Here is a 22,244-nt window from a genome sequence, read left to right as displayed (position 1 = left end):
TTTGGTTGCTTTATAGTAGCTACAAGGAACTTTCAGTTGTTGTTGATTCTAGCGGCACCTTTGGACAACATCTTCTGTGTTTTCACCAAGAGTGTGCTGGCGTTGCATGCAGCTGTTAAGAAAGCGAGTTAATAGATGAAGTAATGTATTTACTGTATATGTGACTATGTACGATTAAAAATAGTACTATGATGATGCTGAAGCAGATTTGATTTAGTACTGTTTGAGTTACACAGGATATTCCGTTATGCTTGCCCATAAAAGTTCCTGAGAAAAATTGGACCCGTGCAAAGGCGTTAATAAAAACTCAATTGCGTTCTTTTCATCGATGATCTCATTTGTGTTTTCAGGTCATTTATGATTTTTCGAAATGGAAAAACAAGACTGTTTCATAAACATTTAAAAGTTCCTCGTATGGAGGTTTGTGTTTACAGTAGTGCAAAGATGTATCTTTATTCCTTACTTGAGAATTTCTGCCTGGATTTGTTCACCAAATCAATTAGAGGGAGCTGATGCTGAGTTCATGGGCAGCTGTTTTCCCCTGAATAGAGAAGAGTAAGAGGTCTCGCTATGTAGCTAGTTAGCTATCTGGCAATATTTGCAGAAAAGTATCTTTCATTTTTGCCTGAAAATATTACAAACTCACATATTGTGGAAAATATCTTTGACTTGTAATATATGGAACTTTCAACTGCCGTGGTAACAATTATCTCATTTCACTATTTTCACTGTCAACCTGGACTTTATGTGCTCTTTTTTTGTACTGTATGTTTTGTTTTTATTATTGCTATTTCCATTAACATTAGACATTGCCATGGGCATCTTGAGTATTCCATGAGTTACATTTCTAATATGACTACTACTGACCTAACCAGACACTGTCCTCTGTAAACACTGGCAGGATAGCGACAGTGTTTGTATCGGAAAAGAACAGGGTCTATGCAGTTTCAAGCCCTCTCTGGAATGCGGCAAGCCTCAGCACACATTGATAACCTTTTTATATCTTGTTGCTGTTCAAATGTCAGACATCCACCAAAGACACTGACTCTCATTGCACACCTTTCTGAGTGTAGCTCCTCAGCAAAGCAGCAGCAACAGCTGGGTCTGCTCTCATTCATTTGTATTCATGTTCCACATGTGTATCATGTGTCTTATACCCCCAGCGAGGGGGTTTTCAGAGTGCTTCGTCTGATTTGCTCCACTTTTCCTTAATCAATCGTATTCTGGCCTGAAGTAAAGCTTTAAACCGAATGCTAGTTGTCAAAAACACTTTTTCTCAAAATCAGTAAATATCTCCATAAGATCCGCTATCTGTCCATACTGTGTGCACGCTGAAATTGTTGGTATTAATACACAGCCTAGGTTCAAATGGATATGTAAACAAAGGGTGGGGCGCCCTTAGCTAAGTTGGTAGCGGCAGCGCGTCCCCCCCCCGGGCCGTGCCCAGCAGCAGAACCGGGTTCGATTCCCGCCCGCGATCGTTCTCTGCATGTCACTCCCCTCTCTGCCCCATTTCACCTCTGTCTCTTCAAAACTATCAATAAAGCATGAAAAATGCCAAAAAATGTCTTAGAAAAAAAAACAAAAAAAAACAAAACAAAGGGTATGTAAGCAAAGGGGGCCCACCATAGCTGGTAATATACCCGTTTAATGACATGTATTGACACCAGATTCTTTTTCAGCAAATACTGTACAGACAGGTAGCCGATCATGATGCGATATTCACTGATTTTGACACAAATTTTAACTTTTGACAAGAAGCATTCTCCAGGATCGCTTTAATGTCCTTAATGCAACAATTTGGGGTGGGTTTTGCTGTCCAAAAATGTCTTTCCAGGAGAAACTTGATATACTGACATACTGTAAGTATCTGAAGAGAGACGGACAGAGAAAGCACAAAGAGAGGTGGAGAGACAGCCGAGTAGCACACACTGTAAATAATTTCTCTGTAAAATAACAGTAAAATGCTGGCAGCAGAGACGCCAGCAAGTTACTGTTATTTTACAGTACCCTTACTGTTAAATTAATTTACAGTATTTTACTGTAATCAAAAAAACAGTATATTTCTGTATTTTTTTTTATTTACAGTAAGATACTGGCAGCAGAGACGCCAGCAAGTTGCTGTTAATTCTACAGTATTCTTACTGTTGAATATTTTACAGTTTTTCAAAGTAAAAGTGAAATGCAGTATTTCTCTGTTTGAAAATAAATTAAAATTCTGATTAGATGGTTGCAAGTAGATAACTGATAAATGTTTACTTTAGACAGATGTAATGTAATACAATAACTCAATGTAGCAAATTAAAATATCAAACTTCTAACATTACACATGTTTTGTTCTGTGGCCTAAAGACATATGCATATCATACATTAATATTGAAGTGATGAAAAATAAGCAGTAAACAACTTAAAATATTGTGAATCAAACAGACTTTTATTAAGGGCAGTATTAACAAATACAGCTATACAATTTTGATTTATTTAATACAATGCATTCTCTGTTAAACATCTATATGATCATTTGGGAAACTCATGGAAGCCATGTGGTTTACCATCTTAAAATAGTCTTTTGAGGTAGGCTTGTCTTTTACCTCTTAAAGAGTCTTGTGAGATAGGAGCATTCTTAGCTCCAGAAAGAGTCTGGGTGTTTGTAGACTGCTGGTATCTGAGAGGAGTCTTCTGGGTCGGGTAGAGATGACCATCACCTTGCTGTCATTGCTCCTCCATCTTGATTTGATCCAGTGTTGAGACTGTAAAACAGCAACAAAAAAAATTGTCAAAATATATCTAGAATTGGGAATGTACAGAAACAACTGCTGAAAAAGCTGATGAAGTCTGTTGTGACTAAATGTTGCTTCATCACTCAATCAAAAGTGTAGTAGTGAGAGAGAGAGAGATGAGAGAGAATGCACTGACCTGATACATGTGTATTGACTGTAGCTGACTTCTTCTGGACCCCCACATCATGTCTTCTTGGAGGGAACTGTTCCCCGGATGGCCTTTGTGCCTCGCTCCAGATTAAGGCTATACCATTGAAGCATCTGAAATCAGAATAGTCAAAGATTAGACACTGACTGTAAAAAAATAATTATTTTATGGGTTCAAAATTGACAATGTATTACACTTGAAACAGTTGATATATTAGGCTTCAATTCAAATGTATAGGTGGCATGATATGATAATCAGCTCCACTGCGTCAGCTCTTAACAAGGAGCTAAAGGCTATCCACTAGCTAAAAACAACCAGTAGGCTACTACTCTAAAGACTAAGACTCTAAGACTCACTAATGCTCAACACTGTTAGGTTTGAACATACATGGACTCTAACATGCGCTTAAGTATAAATGTTTGAGCTAGTTAACTCATCTTCACTGGTAAACAATATTCTAAAATCACATACTCACTTGATAGACAGGCTGCTGAGCATTAGTTTAATTTCAAACATTATCTAAAGCCACATTTTAAGAGTAAATAATTGATCAGAAACATATTACCTTAAAATGTGTAGATGCTCCACCCGATCAATGCAGAGTCGACCTAATGCTGGACTTTTTGTTGATGCGTAGCACATGTCCTTCGAAGTTTGTCCTATCTGGAATGGCTCATTTCAAACTAATGTTCCTGAAAAAGGCCGTTGCCCGCCCACTTTCCCAAAAATACTGTAGTATACTGTAATTTAAAACATTATCATACTGTTAAGGGCTTCTGAGCTGTCTTTTCAAATGTACCTTCCCACAATGCATTGCTAAGTACAGTAAAGAACCGTAATACATGAATACAGTAAATTACTGTTAAAATTTGGCCGTAAATTAACAGCAATTGCTTACAGTAGACTGTATGACTCGAGCTTCACACTGTGTGTTTTGACACGTTTCCTGATTGACTATCCACTTTGTTCTCAAAGCAAGGACCTGTCAATAATCCCCAGTGGGACATCGGACCAGTCTGGGCAAGTGAGTATAGATGATAGAGAGAGGGGGACTTATTCTTCTATTAAGAGACGAAAAAGGAATGGAAAAGGAGGGAGGGTGAGATGGAGAGAATGTGTGTTGTGAAGAGGGCGAGATTAGGTAACTCTTTTTGCATGAGAGGGGAACGATTTAATAGAGCAGTCTGGGCCAGCGAGAGGGAGTGGGAGATAAGAAGGGAACGGATGAGCGAGGTATAGGATGTAAACAGCAAAGCAGCCGTGAAGCCTCCTTTCCCTCCCTCATAACCTCTTCCCAGGGGAGCTGAGAAAGGTTTTAAAGGCTGTCTGAGATGGGCATACACACAAACACACACACACACACACACACACACACACACACACACACCACACACACACACACACACTCACCCAAGACTTGCATGCACATTCATGGGTTATCTTATTGATTTTTTTCAAGAGTGCCCTCAAGAAACGGAACGACTGCTTAATGATTACATAGGACTCGTTTTAAACAATATTGTGTTTTTAGACATTACTTTAACACAAGATGTAGCAAGATGTGTGCTCTATACTTGATGTATTTTCTTTTTGCATCTGTAAAGCACCTTGAATGGCCTTGTGTCCGAAATGTGCTTTAGAAATAAACTTGCCTTGCCTTGCCTTGCCTAGCCTGTAAACAAACATAGATTCATATGTATCTCTTGGAAATGGCAGTCAAAACCGGGAGCAATGTAACAGAATCATGTTTTCACGATCAAGGATCAAACACAGCAAGCAAAACTACAGGCCTGGCCATCTGCGGCTGTTTGCACGACACCAACATTTAGGCAAGTTAAAAGTGATTTGTGGTAGTGCATTTGCTATGGGGGCTGAAGAGGTCAGGTTTTTTTTCAAAAAGATGGATTGCCTGTAGTGTGGCATACTGAACTTTACATTAGATACTTTAATGTCAATAAGATAAAATCACTTTTAGTAAGTGTGTTTAATCAAGTTGAGTCTTGTTAATAGCCCATCCAATTATGGGCAAGTTCAGCAGAGTTCGGAATCCAGTTCTGAGTGTAAATTTCATGCAACACTAAAGGTTAATTATTAATCATTTGATTACAGAGCTTCTCTTTCGAATTGGAACTGCACTTATTTTCAGCTGGTAGCGTGAACTTTGTTTGGTCACTTCCAGTACATACTTATCTCTTGTGCAAAGGTTGTTCAGTGGTTTAAGGATTATCGTAACTTGCAGATTTGTAATGGCTTTATACAATATTTAAAAAAAAAAAGAAAATTGAATGACCAGGGATGACTTAATCTTTCCCAATGATAAATCTGCTCGTCATAGCGCCTACCGCCTGAAACTAAAAAAACAAGAGTCTGCTCTCTTATCTGTCATTAAACGTTAGTGTCCAGCTCCCATGTGAATCATTTGGAAAAGATCAAAGTGTTGGCTGTGATAAAATCCCAATAGGAATTCTGGTTATGCGTGTATGTCTCCTCCTGCTTCTGAAGTGTGCAGAATTGCATTATGTGAATCAATAGAGCCAATTTCCACATTTATTATCTCGAGTTCCTTTTAGAGTGGATTTTTTTTATCCAATTCTTTTTTTGGCTGTCCGTAGTTGGAAGCAAGAATTAAATTCCCCCTGCAGCTCTAAGCAACACAGCCTGCAACGAGAAGAAAAATGATTGTGAATTATTTTTTGAATTGCTCCCGATAGTTAGCTTGCACCCTGCGTGGTATCTGCTAATGCATGTGTGTGTGATTGGGTGAATGTATACAAAACAATATAAAGAGCTTTGAGTCTGTGAAAAACCAGGGACAAGGACCATATAAGTAGAGTCCATTTACCATTTGGTGTAATACAATTGTCGTTCTTCCCAACCTATCAATTCTATACCTAAGATTGTGAACCACACATTGTAACCAGGGCCGTTAGCCCATCATTGAGGTCAGAGATGCCAGAATCGTGGTATTTTTCCTGAGGTGTATTTAATAAAAGCCCTTCGATAATTGCCCTTTGAGCAAAAGAAAATAATCTTACAATGCCAAGATAAAAAGTATTTCTCCTAACTGTCCTTGTGTGGGTGTTTGCTTTGGACAATCTGGCTGTTACTAAAAGAACATAAAGTTAGTCAACAAGTTGGTTCTTTTATTATATCAACACTTGTCAAGGACTTCTCAAGTGGGCTGTCGTTCAATAACCTTCAGCCTCATTCATCATCTAACTAACGTCTCAGTCTCGCTGCGAAGAGACACAGGGCCGAATGGGGAGAGAAAATAAGAAAGAGAAGGGGATGGAGAAAGAGAGGAGGATATAGGTTCTGCTCACTGTGCCCATGGGATTAGCATTATGTCAAATGAATCATAATCAGAAATAAGTGTTGTTCCTCTCGATTTAACAACACAAACGCCTAACCTAATGATTGTGAATCAACAAAGTATTAATATACATAACACACATTTTGCTTTCGTCCATGTACTGTTTGAGACACAATTCTACAATTTATAATATCCCAAATGATGCAAAAACACAAAGGCAAAGATAAACCAAAGAAGGTAGGCTATATTATTTTTCTAGCACACTTTTAATGCTCTTTGTCAGGAGAGACTAGTAACAAGTCACAGAGAAAGGGACAGCCATTAAATTAAAAGGGTTTACAGAGAACAAAGAGTAGATGACAGAGGGAGGAATGAAAAGGAAAAATGTGGTGTTCCAGGCAGACTGATGAGAGGAGAGAGAAAGAAGGGGGGGGGCGCAGATTATGGAAAGGAGAGAGACACAGAAAAGAATCTGACTGGCATCATTTGAAAGCTATTGATATTCAAGTGTTGCTCTCTAAATGTCCGAAAAAAAAGCAAATATTGAGTGCATACGAGGGGGAACAAATGACCAGGGGGGGGGCATTGACCCCATACCCCCCTAACAAGCTCCGTTTTTGTATCTTGTTTTTATCTCTAAAAACCATGCTGTAAGGAGAATGGAGAGAGCCAACAGCGAGGCTTCGTAAGAGTCAGCCTGCTACTGTGCATCCAGTGGGCCAAGAAGACAAAGCACCATCATCAATCACGGTCCTTGTTTCAGTGTGCAACAACAAGGCCCGGCAAATTAAGAATGCTTTCTTCATGTGTCCACATTTTTAGCCTCCCCTCCTCATAATTTCAACCTCTGTTAAATAAACACGAAGGGAACACTAAAGCGTGTCCGAGTAAGTAAACTTTGTTACTGTAAGCTTAGTGGGGTGAGACCGAGTCTGGCGGTCAGTCAGAGCCACTATATATGTCAAGGAGAGTAAATAGGACTTTAGACACGCTGGTGGAGGGTAGAAAGGGAGAGGAAACATGAATAAAGCAGATGCAGAAATGGGGAAAGTGGTGGAAAAACCATTGGATGCCACTGGGGTATTCATAATGCATCACACACACACACACACACACACACACACACACACACACACACACACACACACACACACACACACACATAGACACACACACACACACACACACACACACACACAGAGACACACATACACACACACATAGAGACACACATACACACACACAGACACACTCGGTTAGAAAGTCAGAGAGAGATGACCTTACATCAGCAGCAGATGACCTTAACATCACAACTGGGATAATGTGAAATAGATGATTTAGATTGATAAGGAGCAATAAAAAAGCAGCGTGTGTGTGTGTGTGTGTGTGTGTGTGTGTGTGTGTGTGCGCGCTCATCCAACAACTTAATAACATTCTGCTCACTTCTTGTTATGACAGATTGCCAGTTCAGACTGCAAAGCTTAGAGATACCATGTTCTCAATCTTATACGCCCTCCACATCTGTAACTGTTTTTTTTATGCTAACTACCAGACTCCATTAAAGCTCCGACAATGCATGTGTGTGAATGTACATGCACCAATAATTGGCGCAAACATGTTGTTTCCTGTGCGTTGAAGTCCGGGGGCTAGTTACGTATTCTGTTTGACCGTATCAGTTCAGAGCAGATTCCATGCCTATTGTGGCCCATCTTCTCATGAGCTGTATTCTGTGTGTGTGTGTGTGTGTGTGTGTGTGTGTGTGTGTGTGTGTGTGTGTGTGTGTGTGTGTGTGTGTGTGTGTGTGTGTGTGTGTGTGTGTGTGTGTGTGATGTGCTACATGGCTGCCAAGGGGGATTATGGGTGAGAGCAGCAAACTATGGGGTGTTTATTCTCTCAGTGCCAGGCTGGAATAGTACAGCACAGCCCAATGAATTGAGTGGGCCCTCTTAGAAAAAAACGTAATGTTACAGTAAAGTAGCAGTTTTACAGTGGGGGATCTTTGATTTTATTCGCTTGTCAAATTGAAGATTTTTGTATCACATCAAAATCAAATTGTTTTCTGTATGACATCCACATACATATTCACAATTTTTGCAAAGTGGATTTTTATATTTTGTTCATGATTCTTACCTATTTACAGTCTTTAAAGGTGATAGATATCGAACAAGGACACAAAGTACCATGAATGTCAAGCAGTCCTGCCAAAAAAGAGAGTAATATGTTCATCGACGTGTTGTGTGCCCTTGGAAGGCGTGAAGGCCAGCACGATGAGCGTGTGCCTCTTGCCAAATAAACGGAAATAAATGTCAAAGATGTCTCCCCTTTAGAAAGCTTAACAGCCCCTGTGCTCACAACTTTTTGACAGTTTTAAATGTATTAATGATCCAAAATCTCCAATAAGACATTGAACTTCATAAACGTGTGCAATTAAGTTGTTCAAGATGTAGACACAAATGCCTCGTTTCCACCGAGTAGAGCGGGTCGGGTAGGAGCGGCTCAGAGCGGGACAGCTCACTTTTAAGAATCTCGGTGGTGTTTCCACCGCAGACCCTACCCTTACTGGTAGGGCGGGGTTTAGGCTGGACTGCGATAGCTGCCGCCAGAATGTGGGTCAAACTATCGGGCTGTGGAACAACTGTGGTCAAGCCAGCGGTCTCTCGTTTTTGCTTGGTCAAACCAGCCGTTTCTTTATTTATTCCCCCCGTGTTGTTGTGAGCACAGAGACGGCTCAGTGCAACTGATAGAGACAGTGAGCAAACAGCGCTGGCTGCGGCAGCTACGTGACATCGTAGCAGTGGGACACAGTGTAGCCAACTGATTCATTTAATGACGAGGCAAATCACCTCACAATAAACAGTGCCGCGCTCACGTTTTCGCCAAAACACAAGACTCTCTTCACTCTTGCCGAGGTGACTACACACGGCGGAAATGATTCTTTCGACCAACTGTGGTCGGGTCAAGCCAGCGGTCTCGCTTGGTCAAACCAGCCGCATAATTATTTATTCCCCCCGTGTTGTTGTGAGCGTGTATTTACTAGCCTACTATCTATGGCGTAAACACACAGAGACGGCTCGGTGCAACTCATAGAGACAGTGAGCGAACAGTGCTGGCTGCGGCAGCTACGTGACTAGCAGTGGGACACAGTGTAACCAACTGATTAATTTATTGACGAGGAAAAACACCACACAATAAACAGTGCTGTGCTCACATTTTCGCCAAAACACAAGACTCTCTTCACTCTTGCCGAGATGACTACACATGGCGGAAATGATTCTTTCGACCAATCAAATGATGGCAGTGTGTAGCTCCGCCTTTTAGGCACCCTTTCAGGCGGCTAGTACCCCTACGGAGGAGTACTGAGATTAGGAGCGGCTCAGAGCGGTTAGGTGCGCTTAAACCGTACCCTACCCAACTTTTGGCAAATGAAAAGCCAAACTACCCGGACCGAACCGCTCCGATCCGACCCGCTCTACTCGGTGGAAACGAGGCAAAATACAGCAGCCAAAGGATAGCTTGGACAGGAGTTTGAGGCAGGTTAGCAGAATGAATTATACTATCAGGTACCACGTTTATCAGTGTATTATCAGTGCATCATCACAAAATATCTAATGCTAGAAGCTAGTAGGCCTATAGATGATGAAAGGACTACGGACACGGCTAGTTTGGGAACTACTGTAGCCTGGGAGCTGGCCACTAGCACACTAATCAGTGTCAGTATCTGACAGGTCGCAAGCCAGGTTGCTCAGCCGCTATGGGGAAAATAAGTTGATACAGTTATTCAAGTATTTTTTTATCTGTTCCATGGATTCTTCTCTCATTACTGTCTGCAAACACACTCTATTGGTCCACAGCACCAATTTGTGTGTCAAGGTAGACCAATGTTTGTGCGGGTTTAGTTCGCCCCCATGTATTCGCAGATACACTGATTGCTGCAGTTCCTTTGAAATTAATTTTCAACGCGAAACTTCACAGCTTTAAAATTCTGACAAGAGCTTTTGAAGATCAGAAAGAAAAGCTGCAGCACGGCAACAGACAATCTGGCAACCAACACACAAAACAGCTCTCTCTGTATATTCACTGAAAGGCATCAAGGAGCAACTGGAGGTAACCTGAGTACCAAGAAGCCCCTTGCTTTGCAGCAATATATCCGGTGTTAAATCCGGCATCCAAAACTGAATACTCTTAGGCTTGTTTGACATCATCCGCAGACTGCATTACTGATTTCTACCATTTCCTTTGGTAGGGATTCAATTTGCAGGCTAGATGGGTTTTTGTAACACTTTACAATAAGGGTACATTAATGCTTAGTTTATGCTATGAACGGTTTGTTAATACTTAGTTAATTCTTATTAACTAACAGTTATTGCTTAGTTAGTAACAGTACGTTTATGCTTGTTCAAGCATTAACTATGCTTTGTTAACTAAACCTTTATTTTTTTCCAGGAATATACTCATTGAGATTCAAAATCTAAAGCTTAGTTAAACATTAACTAAGCATACCAGTTAGTTAATGCTGAGTGTATGCTTACTAAACATTAAATAAGCAGTTATCAATGACTAGTTAATGCCTAATAAAGCAAGATAAATGCTTATCAAGTATTAACCAAGCATTAACTAACTGTTAGCTAAAGTTTTACCAGGGTTTTTAATTTAGTTCAGACATTTGTTTCTACGATACTATTTACAGGTAGCATCGGAATACATTCCCCTTTTCATGATGGACTGTTCATATTCACTGGCTCTGTCCAGCTGCCCAGGTTTTGTGGGGCTTCCCTCTAGACTACTGTGGAGGAATTCTGATTTCCCAGAAGCCCTCGCTTTGCAGCAATATGGCTGCTGCAATATGGCCGCTGCCCGGACTTGTGGGCTAGAGCCCTGAAAACCGAGTTGCACCAATCAAAATGACTCTTGACCGAAGACGGCGATTGGTCCGTGCATAATGTGAGAGTATGATTGGCCGTGCGCAATTGGTGAGCACACTGAGGGCGCCTATTGGACAGGTGAGGAATGACACAGGCAGAGAAGTACTGAACAAGCAGAGTGAAAATCCAACTCAACCTTCACACAGCAGCCCCCCTCCCCTCCCCTCATAACTGAAGCCAAACACACCCTGTCCATCTTGCCTCTGCGTTTCTACTGCAGTTTGCAGACCCAGAAGCGGATGGGTGTGTCTTTTAATCTAATTTTATGAGACGCTTATTGATGCAACAAATTGATGGGGCTCTTCCAACTTGTTGTAATAGATTGGGGGAAAAATTGCTCTGTGTTTATTGCTTGCATAGAGTAGTGGCTGTAAAAGCACAAGGCCATGTGTGTGTTTGTGAGTGCACATTTTGAATTTGATGACACTTTAGAATATTGGATGAGAAACTTTAACAGCACCCTGCATTGCTGTTATAGCAGTTTGTAGAGGAAGGTGGAGGTTTCATTTGAGTCGTACAGTAAGCGTGTGTATTTTGTTTGTGTGACTAGGATGTGGTTTAATGTTATCCCATTTGTGATGTTCTTAACAATGCACACCCTATATTCAGTGAAAGGAAAAGAGAAGACCATAAATAACTGGAAAACCTCAATTGCTGTCTATGGGACTGATCCACTAAAGGATCGTGCTGCTTTTGCTAAAAGAAAATTAGCATCCAATCCACAGAGCACATGCAAAGGGTGAAATGCACACAAACTGCACTGCCAAACAGAAAGTGGGCTGGGTGCGCCTGTGCCATAACACGCATGTATTTAAATTAGGGAATTTTCTAAATCCAGCGCAAAATTTCCCCCTTCTTATGCAATTAAACCTTGTTGCAAATTCCATCTTATCCTCAAAGGCCTGCGCTAATTGCCACAGGCAATTATAGAGGTGCGCCGCGCCGCGTCTGGGAGGCTTGTAGTAGAGCAACGCTTTTTATCCCTCTCTTTCTCTCCGTGTCTCTGTCCTGCTCTCTCTATCTCTTCAAAGCTTGTGAGCATTAAATACTATTGAGAGTGGATATTGGAAAGTGGGTTGTGCACTTATATATGATTTCAAAAAGGAAAAAGAAAAGAACTGGAGCTCAGTATTCTTCCATAATGGCTGCTTTATTACAAACAATGTCACCGTATAAACCTATGATCCGTGTGTAACAGCCGACCTGTGTGGATGTGACGCAGATTATAGAACATTCATCACCATCACACACGTGAAAGCACACAGTGCAGACTGAAACAGTCCCGCAAAGGGAAAAGGTCTGTTTACTCACGTCAACGCAAAACGGGGGCAAACTGCGCCCAGCTGCCCAACTTTGTGGGCGTGTTAGCGCCAGCAGATAATTATTAGTATTTACTTTGTGTATACAGTGCTAAAACGGGGCAGACTGCGGGCACTATTTGGCCGCAAATCATGGAGCTATTAGCATGCGCAATGTATGCGTGTGCAGTATCCTGACACGTGGAGAGTAGAGACTTATGGCGTTAGGGAACCCCATGCTTCTGATGTCCCCTCAACTCTTGTTATCCCTTTCTCCTCCGTTTCTCTCCATCTATTCTCATCTTTCGATCTATCTATCCTCCCCATCTTCACTCTTTCATATTTGTCCATTAGGCTGTTTTGTGCGTTAACAAGCTGTTGCTCTTTGTCAGTGTCAGGACACTTGGCAGCCTGTGCAGCAGCTTCGTGCGGAGACCAAGCTTTCCCTCTCGGCTTTCACACTCACGTCCAATATAGTTCTGCTCTGTGGACACTGTGTCTTGGGAGACTGGGTGGCTGTTTGTTGCTCTTTTATCATAATACATATCAAGGATTTTTGTAAATGAAGTCAAGGCATTGCAGGTGAATAGGGTAAAACCTATAGTTGATTACATTAAAACCATATTTTTTTATTATGATATTTTCAGAATTGTTGGAATAAATATGAGAATGTGGCAGTCGTACTTATTATGCGTAAATTCATTTTTGCCATGTATTTAAGAAGAAAATGTTGCATAAATCAGACAACTGACTACATATGAACAGCTTAAATATCCTGCCTGAACTAACGCTATGCTCCATTTGTATAGGAGAAATATACAGACACAAACAAGGTTCAGTCAAATAAACACCTACATGTACATTTTTGAACTTTAATTTATGTTAGTATCAAATAAGACATGTTATGGTAGCAAAATAGACAACAATCTTAAAACTGACCAGTGCTTGAAAAAACAATGTTTTTGGCTGCCCTGTATAGCCTTAAAGAGTGTGACCATAACTCATTTTTACATACGCAATAGTGCCAATGCCCAAGTATCAGGTAACAGGGGAACAGCCTGTTGGTGGATGGTGGTGTCGCATAACAATCCATTTATTACGCCCCCCCTATTCTTTGTCTATTTGTCTAGTATTTCATTGTCGTGCATCCGCCCGCTCTCCTCCTTTAGTCTTCATTTGTGACACTTTTAAAGTCATCGTAAGGGCGTTTCAGCACTTTATGAAAACAGTGTTTAGTGGTGCGAAGTACGTTCAAGGTCTGCTGCAAGGTAAAGCGCAGTGATGGGTAGAAGATTTTCATTTGTTCCCCCTTTCTGCCCCAAACCCCCTTGCATTGTGGGTCTTTCTTTTTTCCTGATTGGGAGACTGACAGTCCCCAAAGAGAGAAAATGTGAAATGATAGATGAAGAGACTTGCTGTAAGGTCAGGAACATAGTGTGACAGAGACGATTGATAAAAATTGAAAGTCAGAGCAAAACACCCGGGGGAGCATTCGGAGTTGTGGTCGCGCCCTGGTTAGCAAAGCACACACTAGCACTGTGTCTCTGTGTCATACATGGAAGAGGATTAAGTATGCATAGAAGAGGAGTCGTCCTAATTACCTTCATCTGATCCACAGAAGGAAAAACACATTCATAATTCAGAGCCATAGAAGCTTTCTCTTGTCCCAACAATAGAGAGATACATTTACACTTCAAACTCTCGGTACACAGAAAGGCCAATGCTGTTGAGCCGTCCAGCAGCTGTCTCACTGCACAGCCACTTTTTGGCAGAGGGTGGTAGGAGGCTGTCGCTGAGATTGTTAAAAAAAAACTGAAGTTGGTGCAGGCGAAACAGCAAGATGCAGCCAGTAGTACAGCCACGGTGAGCTTGAATGCTAATGTTCTTTTCAACACACTCTACTCACCTTCAAACCAAATTAATTGTGATTAAATATACTGCAAATGTCCACCTTCATGAAAAGTGAGGGGTTAGAGTGGTGTGTGTGTGTGTGTGTGTGTGCATGTGTGTGTGTGTGTGTGTGTGCGTGCGTGTGTGTGTGTGTGTGTGTGTGTGTGTGTGTGTGTGTGTGTGTGCATGTGTGTGTGTGTGTGTGTGTGTGTATATGTGCGTGTGTGTATTTGTGTGTTTTATGTGCCAGGGCTTATTCAGATTTAACTGCAGTGAAAGTCAGTTGTGTGAGTCAGAAAGAGAAGTTTACTATATTGCACCAATCTCAATTCTCTGACCATCTGCCCAACACTGGCATCAATGTAAACCCCCGGAAATGATCATGATTATGCAATAAGTGCCAGATGTTTAATTACACAGATGTCTGAAAAACCAACCAATTACACTGCAGCGTCAGAGCCAGACATTAACTTGCAAATATGAGGGTAATTCAGTGTAGTCTGCAATATGGCAAACTGTCTTCATGTTATTTATTCATTAGCCATTGAGGCCTTTTCTGCCAACACCAATATCAATATTCATAGTGCACTTTACATTTCAAATGTCAAGGACATCTGATCTGGAATCAGTTCAAACATAGTTTTGTGATGTTTGCCAGCCTCGGTTTCCTTCATCCCTAAATGATAGGGCATTTATGAGAGAATCAGAGCAGTTACATGCAGGTTTCAAACACATTCATAATGACAAGATGTTTTACCTTGAGAAGTTCCACCACCTAAGACAAAAACCTAGATGAAGTTTCAGGGGCTTTATTGTCAATGACGAGACACACAGTATCACAATTGAGACAATAGGCAGTTGCACTCAAAAACTACACATGTGCGTACACAAACACACAGCCAGTATTATTTGATATTATTAGATGTCACATTGGAAGAATGATTGGGCAAACACTTTGAATGAAGCGAGCAAAACATATTAGCTACAGGCAACTATTGGTTAGCTACGCTTTGTGCGTGACATTTCCCAACCATGATAAATCTCTTTAAATTGCCTCATACACTAACGGGGATAACTTTAATCAAATATTATCAGCTTTTTCCTTTAGAATGACATGTGTAATATGTCTATCTGCACCAGGCAAGGTTTTGTGCAAAAGAGTTAAGGAGGCCTTCTTAAAGGCTATCAAGATGTTGATGACAACTTTAACAGAGAGTCTCAATAAAGTTCTTCTCTTCTGGCAGAAAGTTTTAAAAGTTCACTGAGATCTATTTTTGTGTGTGTGTGTGTGTGTGTGTGTGTGTGTGTGTGTGTGTGTGTGTCTGTTCTTTCTGGTCTCCCTTGGTTACCTTTTCTAATAGTTTTGAGAGTTTTTTAAATTATTCGGGGGCTCTGTTAATTATTTTCAACATTAAGGCTTATCATTCAGTTTTTTTGTAGACAGGCTACTTACTGAGGGATTATGTGGCAACTAGATAATGTTTTTCCTAGGATTTTCAATTTTAACAGAACAATATTTGGACAAAATAAAAATCTGCAGTATGATTATAATGTATTGGTTTCACGTGGGGTCACTTCAAATGTCCCTGTCTGTAGAATGCCTTGTACTGTGTTGACGATCCCCCCTAGCTGCCGCCTTTGACTTGATTTGACACTGCGACGCGTTAATGCGTACGATAATGTGAAATACAGTGCGAGACAGCTGCTGTGTTGAAACAGTGTTGAAATGAGCTGTCACTGTTTCCAGAGAGAGTCGTACCGAGGAGATAAGGTCAGGGAGATAGCGGAAACTGTGTTAGGTATTTGTTTGTGTGTGTGTGTGTGTGTGTGTGTGTGTGTGTGTGTGTGTGTGTGTGTGTGTGTGTGTGTGTGTGTGTGTGTGTGTGTGTGTGTGTGTGTGTGTGTGTGTGTGTTTGTTTCTGTACTTTGTGTGCGTTTTGAAGTGAGGAAAGGTGGAAAGCTGCTAGCTGAAACAAATGGCCTATCATTCAACAGCATTGCAAAGCCCTGATGGGCCCAATGTCAGCAAGGGTGGTGAGTGGGGGGGGGGGGGGGTACAAAGTGATGAAGGGAATAAATGAGAGGTAGAGAGTGCACCTGAGAGAAATATAATGAGAGACATAAGGAGATAGATTGTCTGAAAAATGTATTCAGGACAAACAGCCAACCAGAACTCTCATCATGACTTTGGATCAGGCCGAGAAACCACAAGGTATGCTGGGAACATTAAAGAGGAGAAGTTTAAAACTTATATTTTCCTTTGGCGATGTAATGAAGGGCCATCTCTCTCTCTCGGTCTAAACTGCAGAAATGAGCCTTTGCCTTTTTGTAAATGTCCTCTGCTTGATGAACAGATATCCCCCAGTCGTTCCTTCAGACCTCTGGAGAAATCATTGACTGTTGAAGCAGAACCCACTTCTTACTGTGTGGGCTGATGCATTGACAACTGCTGCCCGGCTGCTCACATTCAATATTTCATTTAATAGGCTGTCACAAACAAGGAGTGGATGATGAATTCAGCAAACCGGATATCCAATATTTAATTCAATTGTGGGACTGAATGTGGTATAGTTTTAGGAGTGGATTCATTTTTTGGGAATTCGCAAATCAATGTTTATTTAAATAACCAATGGAAATGAGGATGTACTAAGGTCAAAGCTGTTACTAGCAGCCCACAGAGGCCTTTTTTCAGCCAATCGTTTGGGTTTTCTGGCCCACATTCTCTCCGTGAATGCTAATGTCGCTTCGTGTCTGCTGAATTTTAACATTTAGATACGGAAAGTACAGCCTTTATCAAATGTGTATTTTCAAATGAATATGCAGTAAATATGTTGTTGCTCATTCTTGAAGGATTTATGTATGTCCCGTAAGTAAAGCAGCACAAAAATGACTTAAATGTAGAACGTCCTTTTGGTAATTAGAATGATGGAACAGCTGACTGAAATCTGCTTTATATTCCAGTCTTTAAATATTGATCTACAGCCTATACTTGAAATGCTCGCCGGTATTACCCTAAGCTTTTATTTTTTACTGCTTGAAGTCACGAAGGGGCACTTATTTTTGAACAAGCATTTAGCCACTTTAGAGACAGGACACTTTGTACTTTATGATAACAGTATTGAAATGGCATCCCACTGGTGCGCCAGTTAATACAAAGTCAAACATTGTTCCGACTTGCAGAACTGCAAATACTAGTGGAGAAACATCATGTATTTTCACCTGAATGCAGTTACCTTCAGCTCTCCATGCATTTTGGCATCTTTGAGCTTGATTTTTTTCAGCCTGTCACTTTTCCAGATGCAGCACTGTTGCTGTTTTTAGCAAAATATCCCGATAAAGCAGCTGTAAAGCACAAGGATCAGTCTGAAAACTAGCAACTAGCCACGGTTTGCTATAGCAAGTTCGTCATATCAGCTTTATATGGTATGCTGCTCAATACACTATGAAAAGGGAACAGGGGGGATGTTTGTTAATGTGCTAAAAGGGCACAAGCTGCCATTGCCACTGCAGTTAGAATTACAAATGGAAGCAGAATATATAATACATACAAACCAGGATTTCTGCTAAACTCACTTTCTCTAGTATCCTGGTAACTTGGCACAGTGTGACATAAGGCAAGTTGTTTCAGAATGAATACATTAAAGGTGGAGTCTGCGTTTCTGGAGAATGCTCCTCACAATCTGTTACCTGTCCAAACAAAAAATCTGGTATGAATACACAGCCTAGGCTCTACTGGTATGTAAACAAAGGGTATGTTAATAAAAGGGGCCCTCCGTAGCTAGCAACATGCCCGTTTACCCAGCCGAGGCTTTCTATTAACACTGGATTATTTTTCTCAGTGCATGGACACACGCAAGGGAAGGTAGTGGATCGTTAGGAGATATTCATCGATTTTGACAAAAAGTGATGTTACCAACAAGCATTCTCCAGAATCGCTGAATCCACCTTTTAAGGGTTAATGTTTAAAAGTTTAAAAAAAGTACTGCTGTAGACTACACTACAGTACAAATAATGCAGGTTAATGTGACCCTGTAGGAACAAAGTGAAAGGCTAATAAGACTCACGCAAGACGAAGAATACGTGTGATGAATGAGGGCGGGAGGAATGGGGAACGTGCCAAGGATGCTCCATGCATAGAGAAACAGTGGAGGGAGGCTGTGTTTCACTTAAAGGACCACTGAATGAACGAGGGCTCCGAAGCAGAGAGACAGAGACAGTGTGAGGGGGCAAACAGAGAATAAAAGATTAGAGGGAGGGGGGTGTCCGTGGAGAGAGTGATGGAGGAGGAAACAGAATGAGTGATGAGAAGGTGGAGACAGAGGCAGGGAGAGGAAAGAGAGCGTTGCAGGGAGAGAGGAGAAGGATGAAGGGGGAGAAAAATAGATGAGACACAGTAGCAGGGGGATAAATGAAGGCACTGAGCGATGATGTAACGGGTGAGAGAGCACACAAATAATGTCCGGTGTAATGATATACTGTATATCAAGGCAGGTGGTCTCACCCCTCTCACAGTGTTCTAATGTTATTTATTTTTGTGATAGCAGGTAAAGAATCCTGTTGCAGTTTTACTTGTACAAAGCAGAACAATTCATCACACACAAAAAATAGGTAGGAATATTCTTGACCATCAATTTGAGAATCATGCATATTGTTCAAAAATATGTACTAGGCCTATATGTAATTTACTGCTGGCAGATTATACAAAGATGGACAACAGGGTGTTGCCTGCTGAGATTGTCCTCCAGAAAATAATGGCGGATAGATAGATGGGTCAACAAAATGTTGGACTTTGATTTGAAAAAGCGATTGCTCATTGTCATTTCATTGAGAGGACTTGTTGAGGGTCCTTCAGACAGGACAAGAAGTGGCCACCACTATGGCTAAGTGTGTGAGGTTTAATTATGTTTCAGTATGCTTCAAAGTGCCTGTTGGATATAAGGGTTTGAAAATAACCAAAAAATGAAAAGATAACAATGAAGGTGTTACAATTGCATTTTAATTGACAGATTAAAGGTGGATGTGAATTGAAAAATCGATTAATAAAAGATCTGGTAACGGTGGATGTGATGAAGCCATATGTGAAGTGAATAATTGAGTGTTAAATGATAATGGGAAGCGATAAACACCATTTTTAATTATTTAATCAATTCAACTGACATTAAGCATTTACATCACGGAATTTGTATGACTTCCACCCATTTATCCTAGAGCAGGAATCCTCTCTGCTTGTAAGCTGTGTTTTAATGAATGCATGATGGCAATCTTTACCATTAAAAAAAATGAATCAAAGAATAACAAAAGGAAAAACAATGTGAATAAAACAATCAAACGCTTATTTCAACATAATACATACTATCATACCCCAATTATTCACCATAAACATGTGCACATTCCAATAAAGTAAACTATATAGACAATTTTAATGAATACAAAAAAATACTGTAATCAAGCTATTAAGAAAAAAAGAAAAGAGACAAAAAATTGATATGGGGTTTTCCAGCAGATTTTGTGATCAATAATCACAACCAGAAATGTATTTTCATACACTATTTCTACAGTATATCTATTTTACTTGTGTATTGATTTTGTGTTTTCCAAACAGCATACGTTTGGTTTTGTTCAAATGTAATGATAATTACTCAAATCAAACCATGGTTTTAGTTTACTCATTTCTGCTGTGATCACCTCAGAAAGCTGCTGCCTATTTTCCCCAGCACAGGAAATATGAGTGTCATCCGCAAATAACACACATTTTAAGAGACACTATACATATAATTTGGGACCCAAAACTGACCCCTGTGGGACTCCATAAGTGTTATCTAAGCATGTTGATTTGTAATCCCTTAGTTGCCCAAATTGATGTTACTTATGTAGCTTTTAAAACCTTGCAACTGCAATACAACACAAGGAGGCTTCCAAACTGAATTTAGCACTGCTTTTATCAATCCACATACAAAATAATCACCTCCATTTGTAGCATTATTTTAATCCAGTCCATCATTCAAGTTGTGTGGAGACAACACAGTAAGCAGAATTGGAACTTTTTCTCTAAAGCTTTTGTTTATTCTTTACAGCTACAGCTATGTGCACAAACTGTAAATGCCTTTGAGAAATAACTGTCTGAAAATGTGCACCATGTTCCCCATTTGTAGGATTAATTTCGTCTCACCCCTCTCTATGATGGCACTTTTTGCTCAGCGAGGCCATTGGGAACAGCAATAATGAGTTTTGCCTTTAGATGCGTCTAAATTCAGCAACAACATTGTTAAAATAAACGTTCAGTTTTTGAAAGCTCTTTTTTCTTAAGTACGGAAAGAGGCTCAACATTAAGTGATTGGGACGGCAGGGTCCTGTACTCCAAAGTGTCCTCTGTATGTCACACATTGGTTTTTTGTTATCGCATTGGTACTCCTTTGTTACTTTAGTTAGAGGGCATGCAAACATGATTGCTCTCCATCACCACTGTGTCAAATCGGTCTCTCGTACTATAATTGATCGATTGCGTTGCTGTACTATCTATCAGAGTTGCTGAAGTGTAGCTTTGGCAAATCTGGTTGAATGTAGCTAATGATGTATTAATGACTACAGAGGGTGATTATCTGACCTCAGGATTTTTGTCTTTTCCCCCATCTCACCCTGCCTTCCGCCCCCCATCCGTCTTGCTTACCTGTCAAACTCCTGCTCATCTCATCCTCAATCACTCTCCCCTTCCAACCTTCCCCTTTCTCTTTTTTTCCACATCAGGGGGAGTGCTCCACTAAGTGCCAGAACATGTTCATCATAGAGACGGTGTGTGTGGCCTGGTTCTCCCTGGAGTTCGTCCTGCGCTTCCTCCAGGCGCCCAGCAAGCTCACCTTCCTCCGCGGGCCGCTCAACATCATCGACGCTATGGCCATCCTCCCCTACTACGTGTCCCTGGTGGTGGCTGAGGAGGACCCCAACACGGACCACGAGAGGCCCGGGGGCAGGGGCTACCTGGACAAGCTGGGCCTGGTGCTGAGGATCCTGCGGGCGCTGCGGATCCTCTACGTCATGCGCCTGGCCCGTCACTCCCTGGGCTTGCAGACGCTGGGGCTGACGGTGCGGCGCAGCACCCGGGAGTTTGGCCTCCTGCTGCTGTTCCTGTGCGTGGCCGTCACCCTCTTCTCCCCGCTGGTCCACCTGGCCGAGAGCGAGCTGACGGGCACCGCAGACTTCAGCAGCATCCCGGCCTCCTACTGGTGGGCCATCATCTCAATGACCACAGTGGGCTACGGCGACATGGTGCCCAGGTCCATCCCCGGACAGGTGGTGGCCCTGAGCAGCATCCTCAGCGGGATCCTCATCATGGCCTTCCCCGCCACCTCCATCTTCCACATGTTCTCGCGCTCCTACCAAGAGCTTAAGCAGGAGCACGACCGACTGTTCAAGGAGGAGGTGGCGGCGGCCGCGGCTCTTGCTGCCGTCAGCGGGGAGCTACCGGAGGCAGGTGGGGAAGGAGAGGTTGGAGGAAGCTTAGGTCCGCCACTGGGATTACGTCTGGACAAGGACAGTGTGCACTCGCAGGAGTCTCTGTTAGGGAAAGGTGGTGAAGTGGCAGGAAATAATAACCACAGCCTGCCACCAGCTGCTTTCTGAACAGCTCACGCACTGATTCTATGACTCAATCCTAAAACTTCCAAGAAGATATGAGGACACCAGTCTCTATGTTGCATACAATAAAAAGTACTGCAAAGGACTATTGCTCAGAAGAGGCTTCACTTCCTTTTAGTTTGTGAAGTTGTATGTATGTGTCGGATGAAAGGAGAGCATGTATTTTGCTCTTTGCTCTGTTGATAAAGACTACAAGTGTGCACACTGTAGAACGCACAGTGAACTTAAAAAGACTTCAAACCCTTTAAAATTGGTCGGCCC

At 41.5% G+C, this 22,244-nt stretch overlaps 1 protein-coding gene across 1 annotated transcript in view; it reads left to right on the top strand.

Moving 5' to 3' along the window:
- Positions 1 to 21,968, top strand: part of kcng4a (potassium voltage-gated channel, subfamily G, member 4a) — a gene marked incomplete at its 3' end in the record, with an annotated part of 28,296 nt that extends 6,328 nt beyond the window's left edge. Inside the window, exon 3 of the mRNA XM_080028373.1 lies at positions 21,096 to 21,968. Coding sequence (XP_079884499.1) covers positions 21,096 to 21,968 — 873 coding nt within the window. The remainder of the gene's footprint in view (positions 1 to 21,095) is intronic.
- Between the last annotated feature and the right edge of the window lie 276 nt (positions 21,969 to 22,244).

The sequence above is a fragment of the Ammodytes marinus genome, assembly GCF_949987685.1.
Source record: "Ammodytes marinus genome assembly, chromosome: 5".
Classification (NCBI taxonomy): Eukaryota; Metazoa; Chordata; class Actinopteri; order Uranoscopiformes; family Ammodytidae; genus Ammodytes; species Ammodytes marinus.
The sequence above is the reverse complement of the archived record's forward strand: the minus strand, read 5'-3'. Positions and strand labels throughout refer to the sequence as shown.